Source organism: Camelina sativa, chromosome 11 (genome assembly GCF_000633955.1).
Source record: "Camelina sativa cultivar DH55 chromosome 11, Cs, whole genome shotgun sequence".
Taxonomy (NCBI): Eukaryota; Viridiplantae; Streptophyta; class Magnoliopsida; order Brassicales; family Brassicaceae; genus Camelina; species Camelina sativa.
This window is the reverse complement of record NC_025695.1, coordinates 43,836,189-43,848,979: the sequence shown is the minus strand read 5'-3', so window position 1 is coordinate 43,848,979 and position 12,791 is coordinate 43,836,189. Positions and strand designations below refer to the sequence as shown.

Below are 12,791 nucleotides of genomic sequence, written 5' to 3'. Positions count from 1 at the left end.
TAGTATATGGTCAAATTGATTTGATCAAAAAAAAAAAAGTATATGGTCAAATTGTAAGAAAAAAAAAGAAGAGAAGTTTGGGGTAATTTTTTGACATTTAGAAAATAAAAAACATAAAACGGACATGATTATCAATACTATTACTTTAAAATATTTGGTAAGGTATTGTCCGAACGTAGGATTTTAGAACAGTATTTTTTTATCCATATCGTCTAAAAATCACTGTACAAGTTGATGTATACATAAGACATAAGTACCCTGACTCTAGACTCACGTAAACCATATATATAAAATACAAGTATATAATAGCAACCATGTGTGTTTGGCTCGTGTCTCATCACATTGCCTTTAAAAAGGATCAAACATAGTATTGCTTGGACTCTTTTTGCCGTCTATGATCTCTCTCAATCTCGAATCTTAGCTCTATCTTTTTCTTTGTGTTTTTATCTCTCTTTCTCAGCAATGGGTTCGAATTTTCATTACTCTATAGATCTTAACGAAGATCAGAACCATCACGAACAACCCTTTTTCTATCCTCTTGGATCCTCTTCGTCTCTTCTTCATCATCATCATCAAGTCCCTTCTAATTCTTCATCTTCTTCCTCGTCCATTTCGTCACTCTCCTCTTACCTCCCTTTCTTGATTAACTCTCAAGAAGATCAACATGTTGCCTACAACAACACTTACCATGCTGATCATCTCCATCTTTCTCAACCCCTCAAGGTATAGTTATAATTATATATCAACTTTAATTGTGTGTATAAATATTATCCTTGCACGATCTTTTTTTTTTAGCTGCAAAACTTATGCTTAATCATGTAAATTTCTCAAAACAAATATTAATCTGAATTTGTTTGCAGAAAATTTTAACATAAGAAAATTAATTTATTAAATAAAAAGGGAGAATCGTAAGATAACTGTACGTATGTCGGATTTCTATTTCTTGCTTGGTCATAAACCTTGATCGTTGATATATATCAGGCCAAAATGTTTGTGCCTAACGGTGGATCATCATCATCATACGATCACATGGTGCCAAAGAAGGAGACAAGACTGAAACTAACGATAAGGAAAAAAGATCACGAAGACCAAACCAATACTCTTCGTCAAAACCCGACAAACCCCGATTCAGACTCCGACAAGTGGTTGATATCCCCAAAGATGCGGTTGATCAAGAAAACAATCACCAACAATAACCAGCCCACTGATCAGACTAATAATAATAATCATAAAGGAAATGATCACTGCCCTCTAAATCATGAGACTAATTTCGAAGAAGATCAGGATAAAGATCTCAATCTCAAGAAAGTTTCCACCAGGACAACCACAGCTGCGACCACGGAAAATCCCTACAATACGATCAACGAGATTGGTTATGGTAATAACAATGGCGTGATTAGGGTTTGCTCGGATTGTAACACGACCAAGACTCCTCTTTGGCGAAGTGGACCTCGAGGTCCCAAGGTAATTAATCACACTATATGTCATACTATATATATATATATGTACCTAAGTTTAATGTTAATTCATACTTTTAATTTAAAATAAATAGCCTTTGATCAAAAAAAAAAATAATAATAAAATAAATAATCACACTATATGTTAAGAACGCATAGATTTAGATTTATTTGAATCTACTACATCCTTTAGAGTTTAGACATTAAAGCATTAATCGTTTTTTTTTTGTCATCTACGCATACTAATTTTAATTTATTATCGCAGTCTCTTTGTAACGCATGTGGCATAAGGCAAAGAAAGGCAAGGCGAGCCGCTATGGCCGCGGCCGCAGCTGCCGGTGATCAAGAGGTGGCAGTACCGGCCCGAGTGCAACAATTACCGCTGAAAAAGAAGTTGCAAAACAAGAAAAAGAGATCAAACGGAGGGGATCAAAAATACAATCTTTCTCCTCCAGTGGTGGCCAAGGCAAAAAAGTGCAAGATCCAAGTGGAAGAGGAGGAGGAAATGGAAGTGGAAACGGTTCCCGGAGATTCCGAGATCAGCAAATCAACAACTTCTTCTAATTCTTCGATTTCGTCGAACAAATTTTGCTTCGATGATTTGACGATAATGTTAAGCAAAAGCTCAGCTTATCAACGAGTGTTCCCACAAGATGAGAAGGAGGCTGCTATTTTGCTCATGGCTCTGTCGTATGGAATGGTTCACGGTTGATCAGATAATCACGATATCCTGATTACAAAAAGGTTTATTTTTATAGCTATATAGACTATAGTGATATAATAATAATGATTAATTGTTAAATCTCGGAGTGAGTAATTTAGTAGTTTTTGCAGTTGGTCTAATATCAGGAGTCAGAAGATTTTATAATAAGTGTGTGAGAGTTTATTACGATAGCTATAATAGCTCTATATGTTTATGGAGATTTTGGTTTAGAGTTTGTGTCGTTGTTTTGTTTTTTCCGATGGAGCATTAATCACCCGATAATGTGGGTTGTGCATTTACATCTTTATATTGTGTAACGAGATTTGATAAATAATATAATCAGTTAAGAGTAAATTTACTTATCTATTTATCTTTATACATATATCATCACAATTGAGATCAATCGTAATGGATGACCGGCTTTTAAATGTACGTATATTAGTAGGTATAACATTCACAATTTCATTTTAATTTTCAAAGTTTATACTAACTACGTTGCTTAAGACAAGACTTGGATATCTATTGGATAAATAGGTTGTGGAAATATAATAAACACAAGATATATAAAAGGATGAAGGCAAAGATGATGATTTGGGATAATATGAATGTGTATATAAGACAAGAGATCATGTGTAAAGAAGATAATACGTTTGTGTTGCAATTTAAGGCGACGACATCAAATATTAAAGAAGAGATCTTCAAAATTTTGCAAGCCCACATATTTTCTCTTCTAGTTTTTCATAAAATTATCTTACTAATTTATTTCCTACTTTTATAAAAACATATATGGGGTTGACCTGTGTCTCATGTCTGAATCGACCACATGAAGAAATGCTTTTCCTTTTGTTTAGGGTCACTATGTATATAGTACACAGTACTTGCCACGCCAATCATGGATGGATGATGATACACAAAACAAATTAAAGGCTAAAAAAAAAAGTTAAAAAATATCAGAATTGTTTTTTTTTTCTTTCCATAATATGTTCAGGATTACGTAACTTGACCAATATTTTTAGTTTTAAATGTCACTACGTAACAAATATTTTACTGCACAATAATGACCTGTTTACATACTTTTGTCAACACACACATTATTTTACATTTGAAAATAAAAATTAATCCAATTGATGACAATAATCTTTTAACGAAATCATGCACTAATATACTTAATTATTGTAAACTATTCTAATCATGGAACGTAAGATAATTAAGAAAACCCTAAACGATTAAACTATGTTGTATGCATTGTCTCATCATCATGGAATGAGGCAAAAAGCATTAATTTTTTTGGCATATAGAGAAATTAATTAAACACTCATCAAGAGAACACACACAGTAATAATAATGGGTCCCCTCTCAATTCCCTCAACATTCAAAAATCTAATTCCAACCACAAACATATATTTCTATCTAATCCTCTGTTTTTTCTTTTTTCTTTTTCCTCTTCTTCCATAACCATCAATTTCGTTTTTTTTTTTGCTTCAATCCTGCGTGTGTTTGTGTATACCTCTGAAAAATGCCAGGTACTATCCAAGTTTCAGGTAATAACAGAAGTAAAAAAAAAAGGAAGACACTTTCAATTTCGGGCAAAACACCCTTTTTTTTTTAACAAATGTTGTCTTTGTTCAATTCCTCAGTTTTGGGTCTTATTGATGATGTTCAGACATCTTCTCATCAAGGTTCTTCAAACACTTCCATTAAAGGTCTTAACTTGACTCTGTTCCCTTAAAAAAAAACTCTTTAACATTTACTTGATGGACGAACATTACAAAAAAATTATAATCTTGTCTTCTTGTATCAGTTGCTATGGGGAAGCTTGAGTATCGAACTTCGGATTCAGGAGACTACATTTTGTAAATTTCTCTACTGATCCTTTTGAATTTTCAAGTTTGGAAATTTTTGAGATTTTTTTTTGAAAGTGTGACACTTTCTTGTTTCTTTGATTCAATGTGGTAACCAGTCCAGTAACGAGGCTCCGAGAAAATCTGATTGTTAGTCTGTTAGATGTCAATGGGAACAGGATACTACACAGAGGTATCTTTGTTTAGAACTGTAGAGAATCATATTGGTAGGTTCTATAATATTATTAGACATATTTGAGTTTCTGAATTTGGGGAGTTTTTGGAGGTTATAGAGATAGAGACCAGAATAATAATAGAGAATGGTTTCTTGGAAGAGAAACTTTCCTTCAATGGCTATGGAAATGTCCAATTGAAAATGCAGTTTGTTCTAACCGAAGAAGATCGAAATCGCATTCGTTTCTTGGTAAAAAACAAATTCATTGTCTTTTTTTCTTTTCTTCATATGTTCTGTTTCATTAAGCTCTGCAAAATTCCAATCTTGATTAAGTCCATTGGTTTTGATTGCTTTGAAAGAGACAATCAGCATTGCGAAAGAAGCACGAGGAGCTTGTCAATGGCACTTCTTTTACCAAATCTAAAAGCATTGCTTCAGGTTTAATCCAATGAAAAGAAATAAGAACTTGCTTCTTCTCTGTTTTTTTGTTGACATGGTTAAGTTGTGTTTCTAAATGTTTGTTTTGTTTTCCGGCTTTTCTTGCTCTTGATGTGATGAGAGATTTGTCTACTTTAAGTCCAATGCAAACCCGAGACATCGTGGCTGTTGCTAATCCTAAGAAAATTCTTGGTCTGTCTCGAGAAACCGAGCTTGAAGTATGATTTAATCGTCACTTTGATAATGCTATCACTTATACAAATTTCAAAAGATTTTGTCTTAGGCTACTGATTTTCCCACCTGATGTAGATTAATGCAGATAGAGAACAGGTTTCGTCAAATTTGATAATGTGGAAGCCTGAAGTAAATGAAACTGTTCAACCAAAGAAAGAAGAGAAGCCCAAAATTCAACTATCTTCTTCATATGTTTCCTCAAGTAAGAAGCTTCCGGAGATTAAAAAAGTGGAGAGTGTCTTGTTAGTGAAGCAAGAAGATAAGGGTTTGAGCATACCGGAAAGAAACCTTAAACGGGAGTCAATGAGGCGGAGTATGTCAGAGACAAATTTGACCAATGTGCGGAAAATGATTAGCAACTTTGAGGTAAAAGTTACTTCTCAGGTACCTTTTTGGACTGGTTTTGAGTTATGAGTGTCTGTGATCAAGATGTTTTAAAACATTTTTGATTAAGATTCTCTAGATCTTTTGACAGGATACAAAAATTCGGAAAACAAAGATTCAAACTGGTTCTTGTAAAGATGTGGAGGAGAAAACTAAGGCGCAGTCACAACAGGAAAGCGCTGTGACTCTAGAGAAACCGGAAGAAAGGAAGATAAGCTTTAAAGATATGGAGAAGCCAATTTGTATAGAGGACACAGAGAGATGTGATGATTTAGTAATAGTTTCAAGAAATGAAAGGACAATAGTTATAGAGGAGAAGAGTGACTCTTTAAGTAAGCTGAGGCGAAAAAGAAGCTCTGTGGTAGAAGTAAGAGATGATGAGAAGAAACCAAACAAATCTGTGCGCTTTAAGGATTCTCAACAAGAGAATGCACGAGGATCCCGTCTCTGGATATTTCCAGATGAGGCAAAAGATTTATCTTGCGAAAAAACAGATTTTGGAGAAAGGGTACATTTGGATTTGGCAGAAGCAGATTTGTTACAAAAGAACAGAGAAGAATCCACTAGGGAAAACATCGGTGAGGTACAAAATCAATGGCCTTTACTGGTTTTTACAGTCTTTGTATATGATGTCTCAGATTTTGTGTTTACCCGAAATATTTTCAGAGAGGAATCCGCTGCAGAAGTATCGTGAAAGTGAGTAGCCACAACAAGTGGGAGAACATTGAGAGATCAAAGAAACATAAGACTGAGAATTCTGCAGATTCAGAAAGTTCACATGGACCTGTTGGGCAGGTGACTTTATCAATCGATATATTTCATTCATGGCTTATTTGATAAACCAAAATCTTATCATCATAATCATAGTAATTTTTCAGGTAATGCGTGCGTTGATCGTGGCGGGGTTTGCAGGATTAGTGTTTTTGACACGGCAAAGAACTTAAAACAAGGTTAGTGTTCTGCATAAAAATATGAAGACCATTTAGGTTTTGTTTTGTTTCTTGTTGTGGAAGAAATTCAAAGTAAATTTCTTGTGTCATAAGCTTTCCTTAATTATTTTCTTGCTTTTTTTGCAGACGAGCTGCCTTTGAGATGGTAATATTGGATTCAATTCTTTTTAAAACCAGAGTACCAGACTGTTATACATGTATTATTGCACATAATAAAAATTTTAGTTATCCTTATAGGCGATCAAAAAAAAAAAAAAAAATCAAGCTTTAAGCCTAGGTGATTGATTGCACGCATTGTTAAAACAAGATTTCATTGTTACAGTTAAAACCAGGCAGTAGAATTAGCAGAGGTTCCCTGTTATTCGAACCAAACTTTTACAATATTGGAGTAACACTCTTAAACCCAAACTTTAATATAGATGTAATGGACACAGTAGTTTCAATAATATGCATATAACTTGATGATTGGATTACACATAACTGAAAAAAAAAAAGTTTATAGTTAGGGTTAATGATGTTTGTCCTTTGACCAAAATTCTTCTGAATACCGATTGATAAAACAGAAAACAAATTGGTTAAATTTTGAGAAACATGCATATAAGGGTTGTTTTAAAATTACTACAATGAATTAAGGATCATAGAAAAAAAAAATAATTAACTTTGGTCAACAAAGAGGCCCATTAAAACTTTGTCATAAACGGGTTAGCTGAATATTAAAAGTACAGCCCAAATAAATTTTCATAAGTGGAAAACAATTTTTCTTTTCGAGATAATTTGTATAATAAAATTGCATCTTATCATTTACAGTATTTTTATTTTATAAGATATGTTGTTTAACTTTTGCAATGAAACTTCTTAATAATATCACTTTTGTTTCCAGCTGATTAATTTGAAAGAATGTAGAAAACAAATAGTGTATATGGTAGGGAAGATAACATTTTTTTATATAAAGTTTACTTTTATTCTAATATGTACTATTTTTTTATGTATATGAAAAGAACATTTATAGTCACATCTGGAGGTTGTTAGAGCTAAAATTCAATGCTATAATTAGTTTTTAAAGAAAAGGCTAACGAAATTGTATTTTGAAATTGAATTCAACAACTATGTTCTCCTAAGAGACAGGAACCATAATTATCCTTCTCTCTCTCGATCGACGTCACATGTTACTATGTTAGAGTCTCCTTCCATGATTTTTTTTTTTATAAAAAAAACAACAAAATTATTACTCGCCAATCCTACCATATATAATTTGATGACAAAAAATAAACATTTTTTTTTGTTTTCTTTTCGTTTATTAACATTTCTTATAATTTACAAAAAAATCTAGCTCTTCAAGTTATTTAAATTTTCCCAATTTGTGTGCAAAGAAACATAGTATGTGTAGAGTTTTATTCCCTACGAAACTAAGATATCTAGGAAATGGCTTATATTTTTTTGGACAAACAGAAATGGCTTATATATAAACAAAATGATCCATTAGATATAACTCTTGTATAATAGAAACCAAATATATGTGAAACAAAATGATCTAGATAGGATATTTTCTTTCTTGGCATTAATTTTCTCGACCACATGATTTGGATCTTTGAAAAGATATATAGGCTTTTGGACNTTTTTTTTTTTTTTTTTTTTTTTTTTTTTTTTTTTTTTTTTTGGACTTACAATGAAATAATTTGAAGCCTCATATGTGTATAGTCCATTGATAAGCATAGGACCCGCCAAAAGGAGTTGGGTGAAATGTCTTTGTAACCTAAAAGTGATTATTGGTATCTTGACATGATAACCAGGGACCACTCACACCCATAGTAATTATTTTTACTACCTCATGGAGTGTATCAACTATCAACCAATGGTTCCCCATATAGAAACAAATATACCTATTTTTAATAAATATATACGAAATGTTTGTATATATATTCACCTAAGGTAATTTGATTCGAGTTTTTTAATTTCAATGTCTGATAAATCAAGATTTCTGCGCATTCGTATTCATAATCATTTTGGTATCTTTTTTATTAATATGACTTTGAATCTTTGCCTAGTTTTGTTAGGTGATATAGGGCATTTTGTATATTTTTTTTATTCATCAGTTGAGCAATATATGTCTGTTTAAAAAATTTTTAATTATATCATATGCAGAAAAAATCATAAATTTTATTAACTAAATATATTAGATAAAAAATTAAAATAATTAAAATATAAAATAAAATAAATGTGAAAGAAGAATCATATATTTTTGTTTTAATTAGGTTGAGAGATTTTCTTATCTTTTAAATATTACATATAATTGATTTATATGTTACAATACTTAACTAAATCCATACTATACTTATTTACCAAAAATCAGACTAACTCGTATATTATGATACATCTATGTCACAAGTTTATAACCAAAAAATCATAAATATATCTATTATATAGTCTACAAAAAAATGTCGTGTACTTCCATTTTATTATATAGGGGATATAGTTTGTGATAAGGATTTTTTTTTTTTTGTCAATCAATAAAGTTTTATTTTAAAACCCTAGTTTTAGAAAGAAAAAAAACAACCAACTAGCAATAAACCATATTTAGGCCACCTGACTTAGGTTCACCTAAACTCTAATGCCGTATGAGGAACCACGAGCTTCCAATTTAGAAAACAATTGATAATGAGTCAACTCATATACGGATATACGTACCTTGTTTGTTTACTTAAAGAGTTAAAGTTATATTGCAATTCCGACTAAATATATTCCTAACAATATAATAATTTCTTGATTCAAATTGGGATTCCAATATCAGAAATCCCAAGCAAGAAAGAAAAGCTATTCCTATAAGAGTATTTGCACCCAATCGTAAAAAGTTTTATAGCAATTAAGAAATAGTAATGCAAACAAAATATGATTGTGTGAATACTTTTTGGACTTGTTTGGACGATTATTCTCTTCATCTTTTGTAATGTAAATATTTTTGTTTACAAACATATTTTGTTGATATGTGTACGTAAAACCATGTTAATATGAAAAACATTTGTTTCAAAGATAAATCCCAATTTTCTTAGATGAGGATCTATATCAAAATAATTATTCATTGTCTTATTGCCATTAACTTAAAATGTTTGGGCCAACGTACCTAATAATAGAATATTTTGTCCTCCAGTCACTATGGTTCCTTTCCAATAGTAGTGTCACTATTAACACAGCTTGCAGTCTTGCACTAAATATAGAAATGTTTTTAGTGTGACCTATATTTTTTTTTGCCAACAACAAAACTATTGCAATTCTGAAAAAGACCCTTTTTTGTTTTGGTAAAGTGGATTTAACGTTAAAGATTATGTGCGCTATGTTTGAAACTCGTTTTTATAGTTTTCTTAACAACTAATTACTCTGTTACATGAAATAACTTTATAGAAAAAAAAAGTATGGATCCAAGACATAAAGTCTTACAATGCAGAAACCATAAAATATTCACCAAATTATCAAAGTAACTATGATGGATCAAAATCAAATTAGACAGGATCAATGATTATATTTGCAAACCTTTGAATTATACTAGTTATATTTATACTTTTCACGTAACACTAATTGGTCTAATATTAGATTCAGGAGATTGAATGGATGCAAGCTTCAGCTCAAGATCGAGTCCACCGGAGTTACCCGACCCCGATACTTTCGGATCTGCATATCCAACACAAGGATTACTAAATCCTTGGTTCCAAACAATCTTTGAGGTCGACCCAGTATGATCATTACATATACTCTTCTGAAGAGTACTATTTTCTTCAACCTTGCCGGCTGAAACCTGTTGAATTAATAAATAAAATTGACAATAACAGAATTATTTTCTTCTTCTAATTCATCAAGAAATTGTACTTATTATGTCTATAAAAGCTTTAAAATTAAACTAATGAAACCTTAACTGTTTGACACAAAAAAAAAACGAAAACCTTGACTTTTTGGTTTATACAAACTCCGACATTTTTAAGTGGTAAAAGAATTTTGGGAAAATAACTTTCTAAAACAGCATAAAAATTCTTTTCTAACTTTTGAAGATGTGACTTTTGTTGGATACGAATTTTACCTTAAAAAGACACCGATGATTCTTTGATTTTTTTTTTCATATATATATAGAGTTTAAATTCTTTTTGTTATGTATATAGAAAAGACTGGAACTTGCCATATCGAAGAGGCTGGTGCGGCGTCTCTTGTGATGGAGAGTGGTTGTTTGACGGAGAAAGTACTTCTGAGCATGACTTGCCACTTGTGTCGGCGATTTCGTGACGACGAAGTTTCTAGAGATTCCTCTCCAATCTCCCTTTCCAAGCTTCTCTAACCCAATTAGAAACGTCCGGTGCTCTTCCTCCGTCCATGGAACCCCTACACACAAAAATAAATCATTATTCTTTTGGAAAACTTGAACCAAAGCCGAAGAAGAATATCGAGTTATAGATTCTTGATTTTTCTTGACCACTCTAAATTTTACATGTCTTTTAGCGGTTGCATGCTTTAGACAATAGTCCAACTTTTACCTTTATGTCAAGAAACCAATCGACCATCGGTGATAAGAAGAGGACTAATTTAACATGTTTTGATCATCCAAGTCGATTATATAATAGTAATAGTATAGAAAAAGAGATATGCAGATTGGATTTAGATGTCAAAGTTGCAACCTTTTTTGCGGTCGGGTGTTTTGTGAGTGAGACCGTCGGAGAGGTAACCGGCGAAGGAAGAGGAAGAGGAGGAGCATGCTGGCAAGCAATCCATGCTGAAGCTTTTCTTCATTGCGGCGGCCAAAATTGATGGAGGAGAAGGAGGTGGTGGAGAAGAGTTTGTGGTGTCTAGATGAACACCAAAGAGCCTAATTACTCTTGTATGGTATGAAGAACATGTTCTTGAGTTATGTCCTACGTTTCCACAGTGTGAGCATCTTCTGCCCATTGCAATGAATGAGAAAGAGAATGAGGGAGAGAGAGAGAGAAAGAAAGAGAGATGATGTTGATGATGAAGAGGGATTTTGGGGTTTATGTAAAATGGTGGAGAGCATAAAGAGAGAATATGATTGGATAAACCAAGTTTATTTATTGGAGGATTTTATAATTTAAATTATGTTGTCCAAGTTGGTGTTTTCTACTTTTAGCCAATAAGAAGACGAGCTTGCGTATAAAAAGACAAAAGAAGGAAGGTATGTCTTTATCAGTGGAAAATTTATCATTACTATGGACTAAAATGTAGATTCTAATTTCTAATCTAATTGATTTGTGCTAACAAAAATGAAATATTGATTTATCTTTGACATAGTCTTATTATTATTACTTCAAAATTTCCATGTTTATCCTTGATATAATCTGTGATATGAAGTAAGAACGAGGTAGCTATATCAAGAATGGATGGAACCTATATATGTATTTGTAAATGATAAAGGCTAGCTATATCCTTTTGCAAAGGAAAATATGGATATATGGTTGAGAGAGAGAGGACTTGGATCCTCCAATAGTTTTGGGGAGGTGGGTAGTTGGATGACCTAATAAAATGTGGAAAAGAAAAATAACAAAAAATGATTTACAATTTTGTAAGATAGAGAAACAAACAACAAAGGTGTCTTGTTTACATAAACAAAGACAAGTCTTATGTATGATGTCAAAAAAAGAACGAAAGACAAGTCTCACTTATTTATTGTTATCGTTTGATAGAAAATAATTTGGATCTTACAATACTTTCATGAATATATATTAGTTGGACGGAAGAGTCATATGTACATATTTCTATTACTATTAGGATTGCCTGATTTGCTTAAATATTGTAATTAAAAGTAGTAGACAAAGCACTACCCAACATGCATTTAACTATATTTATTGTTTATGGTTAGAATGGGTAAATAGCAATATGGAGATTCTTTTGCTAAGTTCGGAATGTATAGCAAAGTATTGGAGAACAATGATGAGGATTCATATTGATCATATAATAATCTATTAATGTTGATTCTGTATACAATATGAATATTTAATGGGGATTCATGTTGATCCTATATTAATCTATTCAAGTTGATTCTATCCTCCCACCACATACATATAATATGATATGATGGATATTCATGTTGATATACTATATAATAAGCGATTAATGTTTGATTCTATCTTCTTTTACAAACATAATTAAAGAGAGTATGACTGGGAGTCATTTTTATCATACAACTAATTAATAAACTATTTATGTTGATTCATATGTGAGCCTATGAGGACAACGATGGGGATTCACATATCATCATATGAATACGGCTACTTAATTCTAGTCCAATGATATTTGGTTTTAGTGAGGTATGTAATTTCTTTTATTATTTTTTATCTAGTAAAAGTAAATCTAAAGAGGTGCCTTCCAATATTATACATCGTATTAACTCTAAGAAGAAAAATCACAATAGAAACCAAATTAGAAAACATCTTGCGGATGCTCTTCTCTTCATCCACATTCCACAATATCAACACACATCACACTCCTTCGATCTCAAAATAAACAAATTCTTACGTAATTCTTAAACTGGAATTATTCAAGTGTTCAAGGATTCTTGCTAGCTAGTTTTTTTTCCGTGTGATAAACAACGATAAAACAGCTTTGTTCTGTTTTGTG

General features: G+C 31.9%; 3 protein-coding genes across 7 annotated transcripts; 2 read left to right on the top strand and 1 right to left on the bottom strand.

Moving 5' to 3' along the window:
* Positions 296–2,514, top strand: LOC104726230 (GATA transcription factor 21-like). Its single transcript, XM_010445042.2, has 3 exons — positions 296–723; positions 982–1,464; positions 1,723–2,514. Exons 1-3 carry the CDS (start codon positions 463–465, stop codon positions 2,167–2,169), a joined length of 1,191 nt encoding a protein of 396 aa, XP_010443344.1. The 5' UTR covers positions 296–462; the 3' UTR covers positions 2,170–2,514.
* On the top strand, positions 3,552–6,529 carry LOC104726229. 5 transcript variants are annotated; one of them, XM_010445039.2, is made up of 12 exons: positions 3,555–3,683; positions 3,798–3,863; positions 3,962–4,013; positions 4,121–4,194; positions 4,295–4,425; positions 4,536–4,614; positions 4,738–4,832; positions 4,924–5,232; positions 5,324–5,815; positions 5,899–6,027; positions 6,111–6,182; positions 6,309–6,529. In XM_010445039.2, the coding sequence occupies exons 1-11, from the start codon at positions 3,677–3,679 to the stop codon at positions 6,174–6,176; spliced, it is 1,500 nt and encodes a 499-aa protein (XP_010443341.1). In that variant the 5' UTR covers positions 3,555–3,676; the 3' UTR covers positions 6,177–6,182; positions 6,309–6,529. The 5 variants fall into 5 exon arrangements, 4 of the variants coding, with proteins under 4 accessions (XP_010443341.1, XP_019087220.1, XP_019087221.1 ...); XM_019231675.1 differs by having other exon boundaries at positions 3,555–3,701; XM_019231676.1 differs by having other exon boundaries at positions 3,562–3,701; positions 4,924–5,214.
* Positions 9,644–11,218, bottom strand: LOC104726228 (transcription factor DIVARICATA). The gene is made up of 3 exons (XM_010445038.2): positions 10,838–11,218; positions 10,345–10,544; positions 9,644–9,969 (listed from the first exon to the last, which is right to left on the bottom strand). Exons 1-3 carry the CDS (start codon positions 11,103–11,105, stop codon positions 9,739–9,741), a joined length of 699 nt encoding a protein of 232 aa, XP_010443340.1. The 5' UTR covers positions 11,106–11,218; the 3' UTR covers positions 9,644–9,738.

Excerpts from the sequence above, each read along its gene's own strand:
- LOC104726230 (XM_010445042.2), top strand. The coding sequence starts at position 463 with ATGGGTTCGAATTTTCATTACTCTATAGATCTTAACGAAGATCAGAAC. Across the intron at positions 724-981 it reads ATCTTTCTCAACCCCTCAAG|GCCAAAATGTTTGTGCCTAA; the intron begins GTATAGTTATAA and ends GATATATATCAG. Across the intron at positions 1,465-1,722 it reads GTGGACCTCGAGGTCCCAAG|TCTCTTTGTAACGCATGTGG; the intron begins GTAATTAATCAC and ends TTATTATCGCAG.
- LOC104726229 (XM_019231675.1), top strand. The coding sequence starts at position 3,677 with ATGCCAGGTACTATCCAAGTTTCAG. Across the intron at positions 3,702-3,797 it reads AGGTACTATCCAAGTTTCAG|TTTTGGGTCTTATTGATGAT; the intron begins GTAATAACAGAA and ends TCAATTCCTCAG. Across the intron at positions 5,816-5,898 it reads CTAGGGAAAACATCGGTGAG|AGAGGAATCCGCTGCAGAAG; the intron begins GTACAAAATCAA and ends AAATATTTTCAG.
- LOC104726228 (XM_010445038.2), bottom strand. The coding sequence starts at position 11,105 with ATGGGCAGAAGATGCTCACACTGTGGAAACGTAGGACATAACTCAAGA. Across the intron at positions 10,545-10,837 it reads AACACCCGACCGCAAAAAAG|GGGTTCCATGGACGGAGGAA; the intron begins GTTGCAACTTTG and ends TTTTGTGTGTAG. Across the intron at positions 9,970-10,344 it reads GCACCAGCCTCTTCGATATG|GTTTCAGCCGGCAAGGTTGA; the intron begins GCAAGTTCCAGT and ends TTAATTCAACAG.